Source organism: Primulina huaijiensis, chromosome 13 (genome assembly GCF_012295235.1).
Source record: "Primulina huaijiensis isolate GDHJ02 chromosome 13, ASM1229523v2, whole genome shotgun sequence".
Classification (NCBI taxonomy): domain Eukaryota; kingdom Viridiplantae; phylum Streptophyta; class Magnoliopsida; order Lamiales; family Gesneriaceae; genus Primulina; species Primulina huaijiensis.
The window spans coordinates 14570035-14593698 of NC_133318.1; the positions used below are offsets into that span (position 1 = coordinate 14570035).

A 23664-nucleotide genomic window follows, 5' to 3' on the forward strand; every position below is an offset into this window, starting at 1 on the left:
CATTCTGGTAAAAAAGGTAAAAAATTTAATTTATTTTACGGAAGCATGATGGGCCATTATTTAAAAAGAAAATCGATTATTTAATATAAAGATTGAAGGGAATTTTGGGTAGACGGCGAGTTGAGGGAAAGTTTTGAAAAGTTGGGTACTGAATCACAAGTCTCCAAAAGTGATAAAACTCACCTTCTCTCTATCTTGCTTGGCCAAAGATATTTGATGGTACCCCTGATAGACATCAAAAAAAACATAAGAGCTTGTGCCCTCTGTGGAGTCGACCAGTTGATCAATCAGATGTAGTGGATAACAGTCCATGGTACAAGCTCTGTTGAGGTCTAGGAAGTCTGCACACATCCTCCATTTTCCCGAAGTCTTGGGCACTGGAACCACATTGGACAACCGAGTAAGGAATTGTACCTTCGTAATGTAAACCACTCTCAAAATTTCTTCCACTCGTTTCCATATGATTAAATCTTTTTCTGGCCCGAAGCATCTTTTCCTTTGTATGACAGGCTGAGCATCACTCAAGAAATTCAGCAGATAATCCACGATTTCTAGTCGGACTCCGTTGAGGTCGGATGCCAACCACGCAAAGATATCATTGTTTCTCTTTAAGCACTCGAGCAGCGGACCCCTATTTGGATCAACAAGGGTTTTGGCTATTTGAATCTCATCGGATAGGGTAGATATGATAATTTTCTTACATTCTTCTTCCATAGTCACCTGAGCGGATTTGTCAATTAAATTCAAGTTGATCATGTGCCCGTGGTTTTCGTTAATTTGGTTGCTCCGTTCAGGTCGCCTTTTGTTCCACTCGAACCTCTTCCACATAACACTTTCATTTTTTTTTTGTCTCGGACTTCCGCAACTGTGTTTCCAACTAGAAATTTAATCTTTTGATGCAATGACGAGGCTACTGCCATGAACGTGGCCATACATGGCCTTCCGAGTATAGCATTGTAGGCAAAAGGTGCTTCTACCACGATGAAACTCATGATACGTGTCTTCCTTGTATTTCCTTCGCCCAAAGATAAGGGAAAGTTAATCATCCCGAGTGGATTTATATATGCCTTTTTTTATTCACCCAGATCTATTAGGTCTACGGCTTCCTTAAATAACACATTAACCGAGCTTTTAGAGTCCACAAATATCCGAGATACTTCGTACTTGGCAATCATTTCTTGGATTACCAATGCGTCATTATGACGGTCATACACTTCGCGCATATCCTCATGTTCAAATGAGACGATGTGTTCGGTTAAGATCTTCTTCTCGATTATTTCGCAATTCTCCATCCTCCGGCTGCTGGATATTATCGCTCGATTAGAGTCCTCTTCAGTAGGTCCTCTCGAGATAATTTTTATCAACCCTGGGGAGGGGGTGGAGCCCGAGGCAGGTTGCCTTGGTTATTTAGGCCGGGGCCAGGATGCCCTTGCCTACGCTGCTCGGGCATCTTTCACCTCATGTGGTTCTTTCCCCTCTAAAATCCTCTTGGGGGTTGAAGATTTTCTTCAATTTGATTCGGAATACCTTTCATGACTGAGTCTTGCTGAATGACCTGTTCAATTTTGTGAGCCAAATGTCTGCATTTATCAATGGTATGCCCATAATCTCGGTAGAAATCACAATACTTGTCAGAAGGTGTCACTTGGGGACCCCGATCACTTCCTCAAGGTCTCTAAATGAGATTTCTCTACTCACAAATCTCCATGGCTATGAATTTGTTCATTTTTAGAGGAGTATGAGTAGCAAACTAATCAAGAAGCTCTATGAGATTGGCTCGGGTTGGTTGAGTTATGGGCCTTCTGCACGAGCTTCTCGCTACAGTGCAAATATACTAGTGCTTGTATAAAAAAAGAAGTGAATGAATCAAATCATATATAATACGCGATATTTATAGAGTTGAAACTAGGTACTTTGTATGACAAGAATTCTAATATTGTAAGAAATCTAGTAAGACAAGTTATTTTGAATATCATATTTGAGCTGATCTAATTCTATCTTTGGAGATTTACAAATTTGAGTGACACATCCATATTTTCCTGATATTATTTTCTTACCCTAAAAGATTTGTCGAGCATCTTATATGGCAGGACTTTGTGCACTAACTTAATATACTAAGTTTGGCTCGGGCCTTGTTTAGATCTGCTATTCAAACATTATGTGCCGCCCTACTCAGCCAGCACCATAACGAGGCGAGATTCCTAGGAGGCGATGCTCGAGGCTTGGCCAATTCGGATTCGGGGTGCATAAACAATCAAGGTCAGGTCGGATAGAGGGATATCAGATTGTTTTAACAAAAGAATCGTGTTAACGTAAATTGAACACAAAGGTAATGAGGCAATGAAGAAGCTTGAAACATGACTTGATACGTTTGAATTTTTGTTTCCTGAAAAATAAATTGTAATGATGACGACCATATAGAATGAATAACAGTAATAAAAAAAATCAATTTAGAGTTAAAATGAAAAATGAATGTTTTTGTAGTTGTAAACAAAATCATTGATTTCAAACGAGATATAAAAAAATCTCTCTCCAAAAAATATGATTTGCTCAAATGAAATAAATAAAAGAAACAGAGAAATAAGTTACGTGATATGCTATAAAATATGTATGAGATACAGTTTGATAATAACAACAAAATATATCAGGTTAAACAAGGAAGACTATAATCAAAAGTATAACATAAGGTTATTTATATACATATAGTTTTGATGTGTTGTACATATTGTACATTTTTATTTGAGCACCGATGAGATGATACCCACTTATTAGATGTAATATATGTGTGTATATAGAAAATATATCAAGATAAACAAGGAAGGAAATAATCTGAAAACATTAATGATCCTAACATTAAAATAAATATCTTGATAAAATTTTAAAATCTCTTAAAGAAAATAAAGAAGAAAAAATAAATATACATTCTTTATTAGATTTAAGATTCGTTTCAGAAATCCTTATTATTAAACATAGAGATGACATAAACAGTTTCTAAAGTGTTGATTCCGGTAATAATGAAGTTGAATTAAAAATAAGATCAACATGTCTAGAATTGATTGAAACAGAATTGGAACCAGCCGTTCATAGAATTTGGATCAAGCCCCTTTACAAATTCAGAAAACCAGAATCGGAGCCCAAAATCTTTCGTCCAGCTATTTGTAGTAAGACATTACAAAAACAAATAAATCACAAGAGATTACAGACATTAGCCTTCAAGCACAAATTTATTGAGGAAAATAATGAATTGTACAATAAAATCATACTAGGGCCTCCCATCGGCCTTTAATCTAGGCTCGTCGGTGTTCGATAGGGCAGAAGGAAAAAAATAGGTAAAAGTAGGTGAAATGTTGGGGTCGGGAAAGTTCTTTAAACTTAGGCAGAGTGACAGGACAATAAGAAAAAAGTAGAAATGAAGGAGGGGATCCCCTGTTTATAGGAAGAAGCAAGGCATGTTCATCATTCAATCATTACCAAATCAAAGATCTAGATCGACGATGGTAATGGTAAAGGTTCTTCGGGAAACTACCGATCGAAATCTCAACAATCCATTTCTTAATCAATTGTGATCATTAATCATTGCGTGGATCGAGTAACCATATCGAGATCTTACACTACAAAAAAAAAAAAAAAAAGAGGCTAGCGACGGTTTGGTGGTCCGTAACCGGAGGTCGCGTCGCCTTCTATCACCGACGGTTTCTCAATAACCGTTACAAATTAGCGACGGTTTTGTTGAAAAATACCATCGCTAATTTAGCGACGGTTTAATTTAGTGATTGTTTAGTTAAACCGTACATACAAACCATCGCTAATTTAAGCGATGGTTATATACAAACCGTCGCTAATTTAAGTGACGGTTAAACTTAACCGTCGCTGAATGAAAGCGACGGTTTTTTATTAAGCGACGGTTTTTGAAAAAATTAAGCGACGGTTTTTAATCAACCTTCGTATATTCGGCGACTGTTTTTTCTAAAACCGTCGCTTTCTTTTTTAAAAAAAATTTCCTTAAATACGTAGTGATATAAAAATATATTTTGTCCAGTGTAATTGAAAAAAAATTAACAAAATTTGAGAAATGTAATCATATTACTAATCTACAAATAATAATACAAGTGTTTGACACAAATGTCGTAAAAAAAATCAGAAAAAAACGTGGCTACGGTGACTGGGTCTCGTCATCGTCGTCGTCGTCGTCTCCATCCCCGTACCCCTGCGTCGAAGGAACATAACTCTGTGATAATCTGTGGGTACGAGATGAAGAAGCAACTGCTGCGCCACGAGATCGACCCCTGTGAGAAGTGCCTGGTCCAAGCAGCGTGCGGCCAGATGTATGCCCAGTAGCTCCATGTGACGTGCCTGAAACTAGGACTCGGATCTGCTCCTCTAGTGACGCCATGCGATCTCTCAGCATGGCGTTCTCCGCCTCTGTAGCCTGCATCCTCTTGCAAATCTCATCGTTACGGCGTAACGATGAGTCTAGAGTCTGTCGCATGGCTGCCATCTGCTGGGACTCAGACGACTGACTGACTGACACCCGATGACCCACCACGTCGAGCCAGAGCCATCTCATCTGGATATAACGTGCTGGCCATCGACCCACACCCGTACATCCTCCCCTTCTTCTTCCCCCCAACCACAGTCTTGAACATGTTGTTCACCGACTGTAGGTTGGGGACAGCAGGCTCTGATCCATCATCTGCGGGAGTCATCGACTCAGCCATGTAGCGCTCCATCTCATCATGTGATGTTGATAAAAAATTAATCAAATCGATTTTTCTTAATGTAACGTTAATGTTAATAACGAAATTTCATAAACTTACGTGGAGCAGGCGGGATCACGTGTCAACAAACGATCCATCGTCATGTCGATGTGTGTGGACGTATAGCTCCCATGACGTCGGATCTCTGTCATGTCATGCTTGCTAAAAATAAATTCATTAATTGTAAAACATTAACATTTATAATTAATGAGAAACATATATATATGTTAAAGTACAACTGAAAAGTATTAAACTGGAAGAAATACCAGATCCTGTCCGTGAGCGCTGTACATCTTCGCACCTGCAATGTGATTCATCGTCCCTGTACCTTCACCTGCAGGCTCGCTGTTTCTGTTGGCCTTGTTCTTCACGGCTCCGTCCTGCCAATCCTTCTGCTGCCGGGCAGCAGTCCAAGCAGCCCCTCTCTCAGGCGTGACCGTCTTTGGATGATGGTCACTTGTCCTCCATCCATGAAAGGTCCGGCGGTATAGGGTGGCAGTGGTACGGAACCACAAGTCCCGTACCTGAGCATCAATATCAGCAGCCCATGTATACCTCGTCTGCAATATTTTTTATTTAAGTAAATTAATCGTTTAATAAAAAATGAAACATTTTATTGTAAAAATTAATTGTTTTAATAAAGACTTACACAGAACTGCTCCCAGTACCACTGCCGCTGCTCAGGTGTCACATACCTCCATGACCAGCCGGGATCACATGTCTGCAGTGAGAACTAAGCCGATATGTATCTCGAGACACGGCTATTATGTGGGAAAAATCTATAACCAGGAAAACATGTCGTTGTAATCTTTTTTCTAAAAGTATTCAATAAATAGAACGAAATATTTTCAAACAATTACTTTAAGTTTGAAAAAAAAATTACTTACATCCCATCCATGATGGTGAGCTCAATCCTGTCATCAGGCGGTGGAGGAAGCGGTGAATCATCGCGATGTCCAGACATAGTGTGTAAACTACAAACCCAAAAATTTTGTTAATATAAAGACTTCAGATAATGAATAAAAGTTTTGAACATGTAATACACAGTATTAAACATTTTGTACACGGAAATTTATATTAATCGTTGTGAAACAAACCTAGTCACTCTGATGACATTGTCGTTCTTCATCGTCAGTTGGAACAGATTCATCTCTTTCGCTATCAGTGGAGTGTACATCCATTTCAATGTCATACACAACATCGATATCGACAATATTTTGCGATGCTAACAAAAATTGAGTTTCAACAGCATGTGTTTCACTATCGTTGTTCTGAAAAGCATTCGTGATATCCTCGGGTAAGGTAATAGGTTCGGTGACATCAGATGCATAAGCTCTTTGACTCAAACAGCTCACATACATCCATTCTGAAACAACTCATTCTTGTCGTAAGATATCTCAAATAGACCACTTGTGACGCTTGAGTCGCAAAGACAAATGGCTCCCATGAACCTAAACTTCTGTTACAATTAACATCTACAATAGTGTACTTATTGTGTACGCGCGTGCCTGAACGAGGATTGATATCAAACCAAGAACATCTGAATAGTATTGCTTGCTTCAATGGGAGACCAAAATACTCAACTTCAATTACTTCTTGTACTTGTCCATAATACTCTGTACACTCTCCACGTTTGTATTGACCGCTAACTTGAATGTCTGAGTTGTTTGATGCTTTATAAGTTGTATCATTAACTTTGTGGAATTTGAAACCAATGACATTATATCCTCGATACGCATTGACCTTTTGAAATGGACCTGCTGCAACCTGTTTTATCATTGGAGACATAGATTCTGCGCTCTGCAATTCAGCCTACATTGATAAATATATTACGAGAAAAATTAAGGTTTCGCTTATCGAGTTATTGTCCACAAACTTAAATAGTTAAAAAATATTTACTTACGTAATTCTTGAACCACCCAAATAAATTGTTATGCAACAATGAGTCAATATCAGCGTCGTTTAAGTATGGATTCTCTCTGTGCAAGTAGTCTTCGTAACATTTTAATTGAAATAATTACCTGACAAATGACGTGATTTCCTCGCAATTCAGTAAAATGTACGTGACAAGTTCTTGATATTCATAAGTAGTTAGCCATCTAGACCTTCCTGTTCCAATCTTTCGTCCTCGACTGCGAAAAATAGACAACATCTCCGTGCTTCCAGTGTCTTCGTAAGTTGTTTGATGTTGTCTACGTTTTCGTCCCTTAGCTGTTGATGTCTCACTGAAGTAGTACTGACAGAATATTGACGCCTCCTTAACCAAGTAGGCATTGCATATCGAACCCTCAACCCGTGCCTTATTACGAACTGTGTTCTTCAGCTTCCTAAGAAATCTTTCGAACGGATACATCCACCTAAATTGAATAGGACCTATGATGCGAGCTTCGAAAGGTAGATGCACACATAAATGTTCCATGGAGTCGAAAAAGCTAGGGGGAAAAATCTTCTCTAACTTGCACAAAATGAGGACGATATCATCATTTAAACGCATCATATCACTTTCTTTTATGTTTCTTGAGGTTAAGTCCGTGAAAAAAAGGTTTAGCTCGGTCAATACTTCCCAAACATGACGTGGTAACAACTCCCTGAATACAACATAAATCAAACGTTGCATGAACACATGGCAGTTACGACTTTTCATCCCAAACATTCGCAATTTCTGCATGTCGACACAACGTGCCATTTTGGAGACATAACTATCACAAAATTTAACATCCTTAAGCCAACCGAGTAAAACTTGTCGGCCTTCCCACAATATACTTAAATGGCACATTGTGTGGACATGCAGAAATTGCGAATGTTTGGGATGAAAAGTCATGACTGTCATGTGTTCATGCAACGTTTGATTCCTGTTGCATTCAGGGAGTTGTTACCACGTCATGTTTGGGAAGTATTGACAGAGCTAAGCCTTTTCTTCGCAGACTTAACCTCCAGAAACATGAAAGAAAGTGATTTGATGCATTTAAATGATGATATCGTCCTCATTTTTTGCAAGTTAGAGAAGATTTTCCCCCTAGCTTTTTCGACTCCATGGAACATTTATGTGTGCATCTACCTTTCGAAGCTCGCATCGCAGGTCCTGTTCAATTTAGGTGGATATATCCATTCAAAAGATTTCTTAGGAAGCTGAAGAACACAGTTCGTAATAAGGCACGGGTTGAGGGTTCGATATGCAATGCCTACATGGTTAAGGAGGCGTCAATCTTCTGTCAGTACTACTTCGGTGAGACATCGACAGCTAGGGGACGAAAACGTAGACAACAAGTAATGCCCGAATTTTTTTAAAAAAAAATTCAAAAAAAAATTAATGTTCACGAGTTACTATTCACGCGCTGCGGCGCTAGAGCTACAAAAATTCTGGCGCTGCGGCGCTAACAAATTCGAAAATTAATATGTAAACACACTTTGACTTCCACTAATCATTCACCAATTATTTTCTTTCCCTTCACGCAAATCCTCCTCCATCTCCTCTACATTTTCAAAATTTCTTCTTCAATTTAAGGGAGATTTGCTCAAGAAAATTATGAAATAAAGTTATATTTGTGATCATCTCATCACGGGCTTCACAAGGATGTAAGTTTTTCTCATTTTTGTTCAAGTTTGGAAATGGGTTGAAGTTTAGAATTGATATTTGAGTTGATATTTGAGATATTAAGATGTAAAAGATGTTGTATTTGAGTTGGTTTGAATTTGAAAGGGATATGAGAATGGTTTCTTGTTTATGTGCAAAGAACGGTTTTTATACCTCCTGTATTTCGTGTATATGGGACAGTTGTGTTTGGATTTTGGAGTTATTGTCTTCCTCAAACTTGTAGACAATTGAGTTAACTTCGATTTGGTTCTTGAATCACTCAATTCCATGAAGAAATGAGAGAGATATGTAATTTTTACTAAAACTGGTCTGGAAATCGGAGTTAGTACAGATTTGTGTATATGTCTTTTGTTTATTCGAATTCTGGGATTTATTGGTTGAGATTCAGGATGTGATGTTCAAATGAAAGTTATAGAGCATTGTCTTATCTTCACAATGATACCAAATTGGCTTGATTACAATAGATATTGAGAAAGTTATGCTCAAAATACTAAAATATGCCAGAAATGTATTGACGTAGAATTCGTGCGAATGATGTTGTATGTTTCAGATTATGAACGAATGGGTAAACGACTTTGTTTGACAAAACTTTGTGAAGAACAATTGTTGGACTTTGAGTTTTCTTGCATATACAATTTGCGGATCTTGATTTGAAGCAATATTGAATTAACTGCTCTGTTTTGATAAATGATCCGAGTAATTGAGTTATAGTATACTTCAGAAGTTCAAGATTTCTCGACTACACTTTTCGATCTCCTTTTGGTAATATTTGAAAGGTATGTTACTGTCAGTAACATACGAGGTAAAAGTTTTATTTTTATTTTAATTTGAAAATTCTATGGCTCGATGAATAACTTGTGATTTGATGATAATTGTTGTCTTGAGATGATGATATTGATTTGCATCATTACATTGCATATTGAGCCACTTGTCGATTAAGATTTGATATGACGGAGGTCGCCTTGATTTATTGATTTGTTGGATGTAAGGGGCTATAGTTGAGTTGGTATAGTAGTCCTGGGATTGTAGAACACAGTACCCCACCCCGAGCAGATAAGTCGATGGATGTTGCCGGGGGATTCTCTTCCCTTGGGTACCCTGTGACCTGATGATTCACTTGATCTTGAGATTTATTGATAGCCCACAGCTTCTGATCATGCATTGCATTATATTGCATCTTTATGAATTTCCTATGAACTATTTGTCATTTTAATTCTCATATGTTATTGATTGTATCATACTGGGTTTATACTCACTGGCACGTCGGCTACCTCTTGTTTTCATGTGCTTGACGGTAGGTGAGGCGAGGCTTGGGATGCCGGATGCCAGAGTCCAGCTCCAGGCGAGAAGATACGAGTTAGAGTGGGATTCTCGGGTCTTAGGAGCTACTTGATGATGTTTGAATTTCTTTGGTTCACTAGTTTATTTTGACATGTTAAAACTTATATTTCAAATATTTGAGACCTTTAAATTATTTTGACGATGCTTATGTTGGTTTGTGAACCACAAATTATGTATTTTACTAAATCGTTTGGTTTGTTACATTTATAATTATTAATATTAGATGTCGGACCCGGGACCCCACACAACATCAAACAACTTACGAAGACACTGGAAGCACGGAGATGTTGTCTAATTTTCGCAGTCGAGGACGAAAGATCGGAGCGGAAAGGTCTAGATGGCTAACTGCTGATGAATATCAAGAACTTGTCACGTACATTTTACTGAATTGCGAGGAAATCACGCCATTTGTCAGGTAATTATTTCAATTAAAATGTTAATAAACTTATCGATTAAACTAATTACAAGTTTCATGAACAGAATGCACAAAGAGAATCCATACTTAAACGACGCTGATATTGACTCATTGTTGCACAACAATTTATTTGGGTGGTTCAAGAATTACGTAAGTAAATATTTTCTAATTATTTAAGTTTGTGGACAATAACTCGATAAGTGAAACCTTAATTTTTCTCGTAATATATTTATCAATGTAGGCTGAATTGCAGAGCGCAGAATCTATGTCTCCAATGATAAAACAAGTTGCAGCAGGTCCATTTCAAAAGGTCAATACGTATCGAGGATATAATGTCATTGGTTTCAAATTTCACACAGTTAATTATACAACTTATAAAGCAACAAACAACTCAGGCATTCAAGTTAGCGGTCAATACAAACGTGGAGAGTGTACAAAGTATTATGGACAAGTACAAGAAGTAATTGAAGTTGAGTATTCTGGTCTCCCAATGAAGCAAGCAATACTATTCAGATGTTCTTGGTTTGATATCAATCCTCGTTCAGGCACGCGCGTACACAATAAGTACAATATTGTAGATGTTAATTGTAATAGAAGTTTAGGTTCATGGGAGCCATTTGTCTTTGCGACACAAGCGTCACAAGTGGTCTATTTGAGATATCCTACGACAAGAAGAGTTATTTCAGAATGGATGTATGTGAGCAGTTTGCGTCAAAGAGCTTATACATCTGATGTCACCGCACCTGTTACCTCACCCGAGGATATCACGAATGTCTTTCAGAACAATGACAGTGAAACACATGCTGTTGAAACTCAATTTATGTTAGCATCGCAAAATCTTGTCGATGTCGATGTTGTGTATGACATTGAAATGGATGTACACTCCACTGATAGCGAAAGAGATGAATATGTTCCAACCGACGATGACGAACGACAATGTCATCAGAGTGACTAGGTTTGTTTCACAACAATCAATATAAATTTCCGTGTACTAAATGTTTAATACTGTGTATTGCATGTTCAAAACTTTTATTCATTATCTGAAGTCTTTATATTAACAAAATTTTTGGGTTTGCAGTTTACACACTATGTCTGGACATCGCGATGATTCCCCGCCTCCTCCACCGCCTGATGACAGGATTGAGCTCACCATCATAGATGGGATGTAAGTAATTTTATTTTCAAACTTAAAGTAATTGTTTGAAAAATATTTCGTTCTATTTATTGAATATTTTTAGAAAAAAGATTACAAAGACATGTTTTTCTGGTTATAGATTTTTCCCACATAATATTCGTGTCTCGAGATACATATCGGCTCAGTTCTCACTGCAGACATGTGATCCCAGCTGGTCGTGGAGGTATGTGACATCTGAGCAGCTGCAGTGGTACTGGGAGTAGTTCTGTGTAAGTCTTTATTAAAACAATTAATTTTTACAATAAAATGTTTCATTTTTTATTAAACGATTAACTTACTTAAATAAAAAATATTGCAGACGAGGTATACATGGGCTGCTGACATTGATGCTCAGGTACGGGACTTGTGGTTCCGTACCACTGCCACCCTATACCACCGGACCATTCACGGCTGGAGGACAAATGACTATCATCCACAGATGGTCACGCCTGAGAGAGGGGCTGCTTGGACTGCTGCGTGGCAGCAGCAAGATTGGCAGGACAGAGCCGCGAAGAACAAGGCCAATAGGAACAGCGAGCCTGCAGGTGAAGGTACAGGGACGACAAATCACATTGCAGGTGCGAAGACGTACAGCGCTCACGGACAGGATCTGGTATTTCTTCCAGTTTCATACTTTTCAGTTGTACTTTAACATATATATATATATGTTTCTCATTAATTATAAATATTAATGTTTTACAATTAATGAATTTATTTTTAGCGAGCACGACATGGCAGAGATCCGATGTCATGGGAGCTATACGTTCACACACATCGACATGACGATGGATCGTTCGTTGACATGCGATCCCGCCTGCTCCACGTAAGTTTATGAAATTTCGTTATTCACATTAACGTTACATTAAGAAAAATCGATTTGATTCATTTTTTATCAACATCACAGGATGAGATGGAGCGCTACATGGCTGAGTCGATGACTGCCGTAGATGATGGATCAGAGCCTGCTGTCCCCAGCCCACAGCCGGTGAACAGCATGTTCAAGACTGTGGTTGGGGAGAAAAAGAAGGGGAGGATGTACGGGTGTGGGTCGATGGCCAGCACCTTATATCCAGATGAGATGGCTCCGGGTCGACGTGGTGGGTCATCGGGTGTCAGTCAGTGGTCTGAGTCCCAGAAAATGGCAGACATGCGACAGACTCTAGACTCATCGTTACGCTGTAACGATGAGCTTTGCGAGAGGATACAGGCTACAGAGGCGGAGAACGCCATGCTGAGAGATCGCATGGGCGTACTAGAGGAGCAGGTCCGAGTCCTAGTTGCAGGCATGTCACAGAGAGCTACTGCGCATACATCAGGCCGCACGCTGCTTGGACCAGGCACTTCTCACAGGGGTCAATCCCGTGGCACAGCAGTTGCTTCTTCATCTCGTACCCACAGATTATCACAGAGATATGTTCCTCCGACGCAAGGGTACAGGGATGGAGACGACGACGACAACGACGATGACGAGACCCAGTCACCGTAGCCACGTTTTTTCCTGATTTTTTTTTTTACGACATTTGTGTCAAACGCTTGTATTATTATTTGTAGATTAGTAATATGATTGCATTTCTTAAATTTTGTTGTTAATATTTTTTCCATTACATTGGACAAAATATATTTTTATATCACTACGTATTTAAGGAAATTAAAAAAAAAAAAAAAAAAGCGACGGTTTTAGAAAAACCGTCGCTTTCATTCAGCGACGGTTTAAATTGAGAAACCGTCGGTGATAGAAGGCGACGCGACCTCCGGTTACGGACCACCAAACCGTCGCTAAAACTGTCGCCTAATCCTTTAGGCGATGGTTTTAGGAGAGTTCGAGTTTATCAGGAGGATCGACTTAGGCCCTTACTGAAAATAAGCTCTAACCGAGCCATGATCATATCCCCAGCACAAAATAAGATAAGGTTGACTTGACCATGTGGTAGGGAAATATCACCTGACCACATTTGATCGGGTCTCTCAAACCCCCAACTCGAGCATTATCTTCTGATCATCGATAATCGAATCTTCAAAATCTTGATAAATACCGAAGACACATAAAGCCTAAAGATTTTGGGATAAATATGAATCTTTCAAAATATGGCAAGAGACCTATCTCAATAAAATAACATGTCCTTCCACCTCCATAATTACCAAGATACAAACTAAGGTTTGATTATTTCATTCGTTGCTTACACTCAACACTACTGTATCTCACATTATTTTACTTTTATTATCTTCATTCAGGTTTTGACTTCAGCATCAGAGGAGTCGTACCGAAAACACTCCATATTTTTCCACTGGCTACCCAACCACAGAAGAAAGGAAGACTTTACTCACCAGATCGAGCTCAAAATAAATTTTTTGTTACATCATCATCATATTTGAATAAATGAAAGTAGTTTTGGAAAACAAATCCTCAAAGATGAACTTCAAGGACAGAGTTTTCATCAAAATGATGGGATTTGGTAAAGGTTGCATTACATTGATTTCAGGACAATATTTTGAAGGACAAAAAATCAATAGGATTAAACACATTTTGTCTAGTGAAGAAATTTCACCGAAACTAATTAATAGAAATTGAAGTATTCATATTACATATGCTCATCTCTATGTGCCAACGAATCTTCTTTTTCACATGTATATATTCATAATATAAGGTTGAATTGGATTGAAAGATTTGGACTTGAAGCGAGAGGAGGATTTGAAATGACTCGATGTGAATTTGGACTTGAAAACCTAAACTAAAAAGCAATTTGAACTTGAAAACCTAAACTTACTTTTTAGTTGATCACTTTACTCACTAATGCATGTATAACAAGCAAAATGGACCTACCCAACAATTAATAAACAAATCGTCTTTGGCCTTTATTCTCACACACATCACATATAGTGCCAATAATTTGGATACATAACACACTGATAATAAAAATAATAAAGCACAACCAGAGTTGGTTTACTCATCAAGGGCGGGGGCGGGAAAACAATTCGTCCTTGGCCTTTATTCTCACTTGCAACAAACCACACACAATGCAGTACCATATTCTCTGCATGTCACCCATAATATATAATTTCACATATATATGTATACATACTTCCCAGTTAACGACGGAAGCTCCTAACCTGGCGCGGTGGTGGAACCCCATCTTCATCTTCTCCTCTGAGTTTAACGAGAGTATAGATGGCTGCTCCCGCCACTGCACCAAGTGTTGGCGCCACAAGATATATCCATATAGACTTGTAATTCCCCGCAGCAACCGCTGGCCCTAGAGTTCTCACTGGATTCATTGAACCACCGCTAGATGGCCTGTAGGATGAATAAATGTTGTGCATAACAGTAAGTATTGATATATACAATCAATTAGAACGAGATCTTTAAGTTATAAATTTATGTTATAACGACTGAAATACACCACTGCAGATCATTGAATCTTTAGATATATATATACACATCATACAGTTACCCTAATTTATGTTACCTACCCAGCAACAAGGATGTTAAGCAAGACTGTAGCTCCAACTGCTATACCTGCCAGTTCTCCTACCTGTACATTCACCAAAATTTCATTGAATCGATGCTTGGAAGATATAGTATATTAAAATAGAGGTGGATAAAGATGGAGTACTCACGGCACGGGTATCAGTAGCAACTGCTGTTACCACAAAGAGTAGATTAAAGGTAATGAGGAACTCTAGTGCAAAAGCCTGACCGTTGTTGACAGAAGGCACGGTGACACCTCCAGACATAAAAGGGTGGAATACGCCTTTGAGTGCAAATGACGCGCATATAGAACCTGATACCTGTGCTGCAATGTATGCAGGCACGTGTGCCCAGGGAAAGTGACGGAATACCGCAAATGCTAAGGTGAGCGAGGGGTTCAGATGTGCTCCTGAGATGTGTCCAGTCGATAGGATTATTATCATCACTGCCAATCCCGCGCAGGCCGCATTTCCAAGCAGTGTTTCAACTCCATTATATTTTTGGTTCACTATTGGACCAGCAGTTGCAGCAAATATCAGGATGAATGTCCCCACAAACTCTGCCCCCACCTAAAAAACAGATTGTAACATAGGAAAGCTCTCAGGGCTTTGCCTTACATTCATCAAAGGATAGATACTCCAAAGGCGGGAAATTGAATTGGAAATTTATTGAGAAGGCTATGTGCTCTCTCATCGTGTACATCATGTAAAACTATAAAACAATAAAAAAATCTACATATCGATCAAGTCAACTCACGAGTTTATGGATTCTCTCTATTGATATACTAGCATCGATGCAAAGAAACATCTGAAAACTGATTGAGAAAAGCTCGCAACTCGATTAAGAGAGAGAAAGTTAAGCTTATGAGGGAGCCTCAGAGCTCAAACAGAGTAACAAGATTCACCACTAATAGCTAGTTACATATTAAAATGTGTTTTGAGTCCCGAAAATGTGGTCATTAGAAGTCTCCATTAGATGAAAAGCATGATGGCCAAAAAATTGGGAAATCAGTTGAATATATCTTATATTAACTTTGATGAAATGTGAATTATGGTGAAGCTTTGAAGAAGAGAAGCAAATCTAATTAATCTGTCCTATGAGGATGAGTCTTTTTGAAAGTACTATACTTGCATTCAATGTTGAAATGTTGTTAATCCAATGAGCAGTTCCCTCCACCAGTAACAGAAGATCATCAATACAAAGTCAAAAGATCATAGCAGATGATTACAAGATTATCAAGTTGTTTCACTTTGCAGGTCATGACCCACAGACATATCATGTAGAAGGTAGGGTGATATACCGTACCGTACTGTACCAAAAATTGTATATAGCATACCGAAACGAAAATTACGGTATATGAAAATTTTATATTGATACCATACCGAAATTTTTCGGTATAATACGATATCGATATATACCATTTTATACCGAAAAAAAACCTTATATTTTTAAAATTCATAAATTTATTGCTTAAAAATATTATATATTTTTAAATTTTATATATTGTTTCGATATTCCTTTATATATCCAAATTTTCAAATTTCATACCGTTATCATATCAAAAAATTCGGTACCGTACTGAAATCTTCAGTTTATCGAAAATTCGGTATTTTTCGGTACAGTAATCTCGATATATCGAAAATTCGATATTTTTTCTCACTCCTGTTGAAAGCCTTGTGTGATGAAAGTAGATCAAAGTTGTGGACAAAAAGATGCATGCAACTTAGTTCTATATATCTGATAAATGTTGTTTTTAATACCTTCTATATAGTCCCACATGAGTTTTGAAATTTATATAAAAGAATTAATGGGGAAAAATTACTATTTAAAACTGCTTAGTTCTTTGATAGATGGGACGAAAGCCTTGAAGTATGAGCTGTAATAAGAATTTGATGGAGTCAGTCATATTTAAAATAAATGCATTGAGAAAAGGAACTACAAACAAAATTGACAGAACACATGGTAGATCTAGTACCAGCTCTTTATGTATGTTTTCTTTTCCCTCTAGCAAATAATTAATTACTTTAATTAATTTAAATATTAAACTTTATTTAAAAATTAATTAAACTTAAACATAATTTTTTATAATAATACGATTTACTATTAAAATATATTTAGCATATGTATAATTTTCATAGTTGTTTAATTAAAAGTAGATTGTTTTATTCAATTAAATATAGAATTATAAAACAAAATTAATTTAATTATTTATTTAAGTAGGGGCAATTTGTCATTTTTATTTTTTATTTGACTAAATTCTGAGTTAGGATCCTTGTGCTACAAATCTAAAATCAAAGTGGGTAATAGCTCAAAATACTTTGCTTAGTATTTAAAATCAACTTGTTAAAATAATTAATTATTTATTTATATAATTAATAGTACTGGCGTCGACAGCTGGTGTCATAGTGCCTAGTTACAATAGAGAGATGACTTTTTTTATTAAAAAACAAATAGAGTTGTACAAGAAAGGAAGCCAAAGACAGTAAAACTATTATTTTTAAGAGAAAAAAAAAAGGAAAAATAAATTATATTCATTTTTTTTTAATAATTGGTTATCGAGTATGATACAACATCTCAAACTTAACATTTTGAAAAGACTAAAACGGTCAAATAAATAAAAAATAAATTATATTTTCCAACCCAAATAATTGATTAAAATTCTCGATATGTCAAATCATAACTTTATATTCTACAATTAAATGTTATCAACCATCGTGGAATCGAGGGGATTTGGATAATATATATTAAATCATCTCGAAAATGGACAAAATAAATGGGGACATATTTTTATCAAACCAGCATATTTTGTCATCTACGTATCTTTTATTTATATAAACAATTATTATTATTATTATTATTATTATTATTATTATTGAACGGATGCAAACAATTTATTCATCAATATGAACCGTGAAATTTCATATCAAATCATCAATCACTTCAAATATTGCTATTACATATCATTATTTTGCTACAATCCGACTTTTTATGCATAATGGAGACTTCAAACTGCAACATGTTACTATTATTATTTTTATTTTTATCGTCTTCTAATTTTAAATCAATTATGTTTGGATCGATGAATTTTAATTAAATAAAAAAATTAGTTTGTTAAAAAGATTCGATGGTGGATTTTGGAGGTATTTGACATCTTTCACAATTATAAATATAAAATTTTTATAATATTTTTCAAGAAATTTGAAAATTCACGTCCCAAATCTATCGATTCAAGCATGAAATTAGAACTTTTTACATCATATAGAATTGGATTATAATTAGTGGTTAAATTTGATGATATATATTCTCTCTTATTATAATATTACATTTTTTTTAAGTACCAAAAATCCAAAAACACCCCAATCAAGTTACAAAAATACTCAATTTTTATTTAATTAAAAAATATCATAAAAAATTATTTTGTAGATTTTAACTTATATATAAATAACAACAAATCGTAGCCACTTTCAAAAATCTTTTTATATTTCTAAAATTATTTATTTATATTTATCAATATTTTAAAATTTTGAAATAATTATATCATCTCTAATAAATTATCATTAAAAAAATCATTAATTTGAAAATAACAAAAATCAAACCGATCATATAATTACTCTAATTGTATATGAATTAACACTACTATGTAACTTAAAATATCAGTATTTTCTTTTAAAGATCTTATTTCAATGTAAAAAAAAACTATAGATTTGAAATTTTGAAAGATTCATCATTGCACCAATGAAAAATAATGTTGAAGTACAAGTATTAGTCAGAAGTCGAACAGATCTACATCTACTCTGTCAATTTAACAGTTATTATTATGTCAGAACAAATTATTAATCAACCAACTAATTATATATAATCAAACACAAAACAAATGAAACAGGAACAAATTGTATTTGAAAAAAATTTATGTGAGAGGATCACGGATCATATTTTGTGAGATTGATCTCTTATTTGCGTCATCTATTAAAAATACTATTTTTTATGCTATGAGTATTATTTTTTATCGTGAATATCGGTAGAGTTGATCCGTTTCACAGATAAAGATTCGTGAGATCGTTTCACGTACAAATCAAATCAAGGAAATTATTTTCTGAAATAGTTGTGTTAGTGGAGCAGGAAGATTTATGAATGAATTAGGCAAAAGAAAACCAGTAACAAACAGAACCCCACACAACACATTTAATACGAATTTGTGACAGAGAGAGGGGCAAGAGAGGGACAGACCTTTCGAGTCAGGGAGATGTCATTTGGAGAGAAGCCCGTGAGGCATGTGTGAGGCGTACCCCATGTTGGCGCATCCACAGGAAGGCACTTGCACCGAGGCATTGACTTGCGATCGTACGAAAGTGAATCCACCCGCAGCGAAGACATCAGCGGAGTCGGGGTCCCTGGTGTGGCCGGAGCCGACATGGTTGGCGTTCCCTCCTCAAAGTCCGGCATCGGCAAACCAATCCAAGCACAGATTTTTTTTTCCTTTTTTCTAATTTGGTGTTAATAAGAAACTGACGTATAAATCGGACGAGGACACAGTTACATGATATGCAAGTTTTTATAAAGTTGTCGCTACAGGAGTTCCGGAATGATACCCAGATCGGTAATGGTAGAGCACTATCCGATCGATCAAAGAGATAGCAGAAACATGTATAAATTCCTTTTTTTTTTTTACTTTTTTTTTTGGTTGAAAAAAGTGACCGAGTGGATTGAATGGAAGATGGCTGAAATTACATGATTTGCGGATTTTTATAAATGTGCAGCTACGGAATCAAGGAAAGAACTGGGATACCCAGCTTAATAATATCAAAAATAGCGTTGGAATGTTCGATCGAAGCGATAATGGATCATAATTGCGTATGCAAGAAAGAAGAACGGGAAATGGAATAGGAGTGGTTGGGTTGGGTTGGGTTGTTTCTTTTATCAGCTTAAACTAGGCGCAATTGTATCCCCAGCAAGTATAGAAGAGATGCGAGTGTAAGGTGGAATATAAGGAGTAGAGGACAAGGACCAACCAGCCAATCAATCTCAATTAATTATTAAGTATTGTTCGGAGAGGAATTATTATATTTTTAAAAAGTCAAATACCCAGCAAAGCTATATATTTTATTTTAATTTTACTTTTTTTTTATGATCGTCACTCTTGCCACACCGCTATATTTTAATGTATTTTTGTCATAATTTTCTTTGCTAACAAATTCCAACACATGTGATCTTTTTTCTGTGTGAATCGTAAGGAAAGCTACTGTGTCTAATAAAATAAAATCGTCTATTAAATGCACGACGAGTAAATTCCAATGTTAAGAAAAACTACCGTGTTTGGCTTTGTGTCAATGTTTTAGAAGGATGGATACCAATGGATGCAATACATGCATGTGTCTCGTTAAATATATGGGTGGGTCTTATGTGAGACTGTCTCACAGATCTTAATCTGTGAGACGTATCAACCCTATCCATATTCACAATAAAAATCAATATTTTTTCATGGATGACCCAAATAAGAGATCCGTCTTACAAATACGACCCGTGAGACCGTCTCACACAAGTTTTTGCCTAAATATAATGAGTATTTTTGTGATTATAAAAAGAGAAAGAAAAAAGTCATATGTTTTAGTTTTTTTTTTTTTTTGACAAGACGTCGTACACATTAGAGCTACATCAATATCATGTCGAAAAAAATTAAAATTATCAAAAAAACAAAGATAACGGATTAAAATTGAAAATTGACAACTTAAATGATAAAAAAACACACACACACACATAGTAAGGAAAAAGAAATTTTCCCGATTATAAATTTACTAGAGTGAGAATGAGAATTACTGTGTTAGAAAAATAAGTATTTTTAAATTCAATTCGTTCACAATTAAATATCTTTGAATACGTAGGATGTGTTCTTAAAAAGATAATGAAAATTGTCGGCTGAGCAAGAAAAAAGAAAAGGGTAAAAATAACTCTTATTTTGAAAATTTCTTTACGTTTTTTTTAAAATAAATTTTTTTAATACAGTACTTGGATTTTTATTCAAAACATAAAGAATCAATTTTTTTTTGGACTGTATTTAAATTTTTAATATAAAAAAAATTGGCTTTTTATTCAAACGTAAAGAAAAAAATTCCTTTACGTTTTGAATAAAAAGCCAAGTACTGTCTTAAAACTTAAAGCCACCTTTCGATTTTTTTCTTCATTTTTTAAATAAAAGTTAAAGAGTGCACTCCCCATCTTTTGACTAATTCTTTGTATCACCGCCATTGGTTATGAACTATTAATTACAAAATATTTGACGATGACCAACGCCAAAAAATAAATATATATATATATAATATATATATATATGGACCGTACAGGCCGTAGATACTAGACGGGTAGAATCATAGGGATGGAGGTGAATTTAAAAATTATTTTTAGAAATAAAAAGAAAATATAACTATGCATATGCATGTATATTAGATGAATATACAAATTAAATAGGGGACTGATCAACTTTGTTCATATTTACAATAATAAATAATATAAAAAAATTTGTTTAAAAAATAAAATAAAAATAACTTCCTCATTATAAATATAATACCTCAGGTGATGCTTGGATACATTAATTTCAAATGTATTCATACGCTTTTTTATATTTAAAGAAGTAAAACCATAAATTTCAAATCAACATCTTACGTGTTTATATAGTATTTCGTGTTAATAATAATAAATTTCAATTAAGTTCAATTGATAATTATGTTCAAAGACGGAGCCAAAAATATTAAGTTACGAGGACGAAAAAATACTTTACAAATTTTAGGAGGGCAAATGCAAATTTTAAAAGGAGAAATGTGAAGTAATATAATTATATATATCACCCTAATATATAAAATAAAAAAAATCTTTCTTTGACTCAATTTTTAATGATGTTATTTGAAATTCTTTATTATCGATGTATAAATAAAAAAATAAATTTAATATATTATTTTATCATAAATAATAAAACTAATCTAAATCTACATATCTCCACGTACACCACCCTCGTTTAATACAATGTAAAAACAAAAAATACAACCATCTGATTAATCTACAAGTTGGAACCAAAATAGAAAACAAAAATATCTTAATGTGTTGTCGGTTTTGGAGAGGTGTATGTCTTGTATGTATCTATCTATATTCGTGTGTCTATAGTTCATTATTCATTAAATAAAATTTTAAAATAAGACAAAAATTTGTGTGAGACGGTTTCACATATCGTACATATTTTGTGAGACGAATATCTTATTTGAGTCATCCATGAAAGAGTATTACTTTTTATGTTAAGAGTATTACTTTTTATTGTTAATATCGATAGGATTGAATCATCTTACAGATAAAAATTTATGAGACCGTCTTACAATATACATATTCCTAAAATAATTATATTAATATAATTTCAAAACTGGACGCCATACAAGGGGCCCTCCCCATACAAATAATTCGTTAAAGATAATAAATAAAGCGCATGCTTTTACGACTACGGCCCCCATCAAAGTCAACTTCTCCATCTCCGATTCATTTCAATAATTTAATTAAAAAGAAATAAAAACGTTTTACAAGGAAAATAAAATAAAAGCACTAAATTAAGCAATATTATTGTCCTCTCGATGGTTGAGTTTAACGTAACCTGAAAGTATTATCGAAAATATATATCCAAAAATCTATATTTATTCTTATTGTATGGTCTATAATTTTTTCTCGGACCGTAACAAAAATTTTACACTGGAAATCCGGTTATTATAGTTTTTTTTCTAAAAAATGTTACTAAAAACTTTGTGGGTAAAGTACATAATAAATATAACATATCATGATAGATAATATCTCATATAAATAAACAAAAGTAAAATTAAAAAAACTTGAAAAATATAAAAAAATGTTTCGGTCTGCACTAGTTTGACCATCATTTTATTTTGTTATAAAAATATTCTTTGATTTCATATATTTACGAATATGAACGTTCACTTGAAATTATAATAAAAATTATAAATTTTATTGATATATATAATTAAACACAACCAATAAAACTATAAGAAAACTAAAATAATAACCAACTTAAATTACAATGAAAAATCACAAATTCTTTATCCACAGAAATTAAAATGAAAGTTTAATATGTTAATTGTTAATTAAGCCATAAATAAATAATAATTCTAAAAACTATCAAATTACCGAAATGGTAAAAAAAATGAAACAATTTAAATATAATTGAGAATTTGATAAGAATAACCATGATCAATGAAAAAAATTCATGATTTAATCTCATTACACAAAATTGAATAAATGAAATATTTAAGCAAATATTATATAAAGTTTTAAATGAATCAAAAACCAATAATAAATAATAAGATGAGACGCAACACCACAGGTCCAAAAGACCACAACACAGTAATTAATCTCAATTCTTAAATTATAGATATAACTAATCAATAACAAAACATTAAATTAAAACCAATATTTTGCTTTTAATTAATAATTTTGATGTACGTTGGATGTATCACTAACGTGAAGGAATATATTATTTTGTTGTAAATCTTTCTCTTTTATTTTATTTTTAAAAAACTAAATGGTTTTGGATTGGGTTTAAAAAATTCAGCAAGTCCGAGCTACATTATAAAGAACACTGTAAATCAAATATATGATTATTGGGTTGGACCCTATAAAGGAACGGGGTAGGTGTAACGACTATGACTCATCTAAGCTCATACTCATATATTACTATTGGTCATAGATAGTAGGTTCGTCCAGCATGAGTCATAGCACATACTCATGCAACATCACTCATAGAATATGTAACCCTCAAGTCCAGCATGAGTCGTAGCACATACTCATGCAACATCACTCACAGAATATCTAACCCTCATAAAGTGGGTTTTTCGCTTCCCCAAAACTCGAACTCAGAACTTTCAGACTTAAGTC

At 34.8% G+C, this 23664-nt stretch overlaps 2 protein-coding genes and 1 long non-coding RNA gene across 10 annotated transcripts; 1 reads left to right on the plus strand and 2 right to left on the minus strand.

The window, feature by feature from the left end:
- Positions 1 to 3979: 3979 nt before the first annotated feature.
- Positions 3980 to 6739, minus strand: LOC140991832 (uncharacterized). 4 transcript variants are annotated; one of them, XR_012177963.1, is made up of 4 exons: positions 5407 to 6739; positions 5024 to 5317; positions 4606 to 4919; positions 3980 to 4516 (listed from the first exon to the last, which is right to left on the minus strand). It is a non-coding gene; the product is annotated as an uncharacterized lncRNA (long non-coding RNA). The 4 variants fall into 4 exon arrangements; XR_012177962.1 differs by lacking the exon at positions 3980 to 4516 and having other exon boundaries at positions 4527 to 4919; positions 5407 to 5536; positions 5645 to 6739; XR_012177961.1 differs by lacking the exon at positions 3980 to 4516 and having other exon boundaries at positions 4527 to 4919.
- Positions 6740 to 9856: 3117 nt separating this feature from the next.
- Positions 9857 to 12786, plus strand: LOC140991766 (uncharacterized). 4 transcript variants are annotated; one of them, XM_073461916.1, is made up of 5 exons: positions 9866 to 11273; positions 11383 to 11512; positions 11602 to 11895; positions 12004 to 12105; positions 12187 to 12786. In XM_073461916.1, exons 3-5 carry the CDS (start codon positions 11722 to 11724, stop codon positions 12766 to 12768), a joined length of 858 nt encoding a protein of 285 aa, XP_073318017.1. In that variant the 5' UTR covers positions 9866 to 11273; positions 11383 to 11512; positions 11602 to 11721; the 3' UTR covers positions 12769 to 12786. The 4 variants fall into 4 exon arrangements, with proteins under 4 accessions (XP_073318019.1, XP_073318017.1, XP_073318016.1 ...); XM_073461915.1 differs by having other exon boundaries at positions 9866 to 11063; positions 11187 to 11273; positions 11383 to 11895; XM_073461914.1 differs by having other exon boundaries at positions 11383 to 11895.
- A 1324-nt stretch (positions 12787 to 14110) lies between these two features.
- On the minus strand, positions 14111 to 19509 carry LOC140991804 (probable aquaporin NIP5-1). Of its 2 annotated transcripts, none has more exons than XM_073461971.1 (4): positions 18976 to 19509; positions 14898 to 15317; positions 14751 to 14812; positions 14111 to 14574 (listed from the first exon to the last, which is right to left on the minus strand). In XM_073461971.1, the coding sequence occupies exons 1-4, from the start codon at positions 19189 to 19191 to the stop codon at positions 14370 to 14372; spliced, it is 903 nt and encodes a 300-aa protein (XP_073318072.1). In that variant the 5' UTR covers positions 19192 to 19509; the 3' UTR covers positions 14111 to 14369. The 2 variants fall into 2 exon arrangements, with proteins under 2 accessions (XP_073318072.1, XP_073318073.1); XM_073461972.1 differs by lacking the exon at positions 18976 to 19509 and adding an exon at positions 15505 to 15650.
- Positions 19510 to 23664: the final 4155 nt, after the last annotated feature.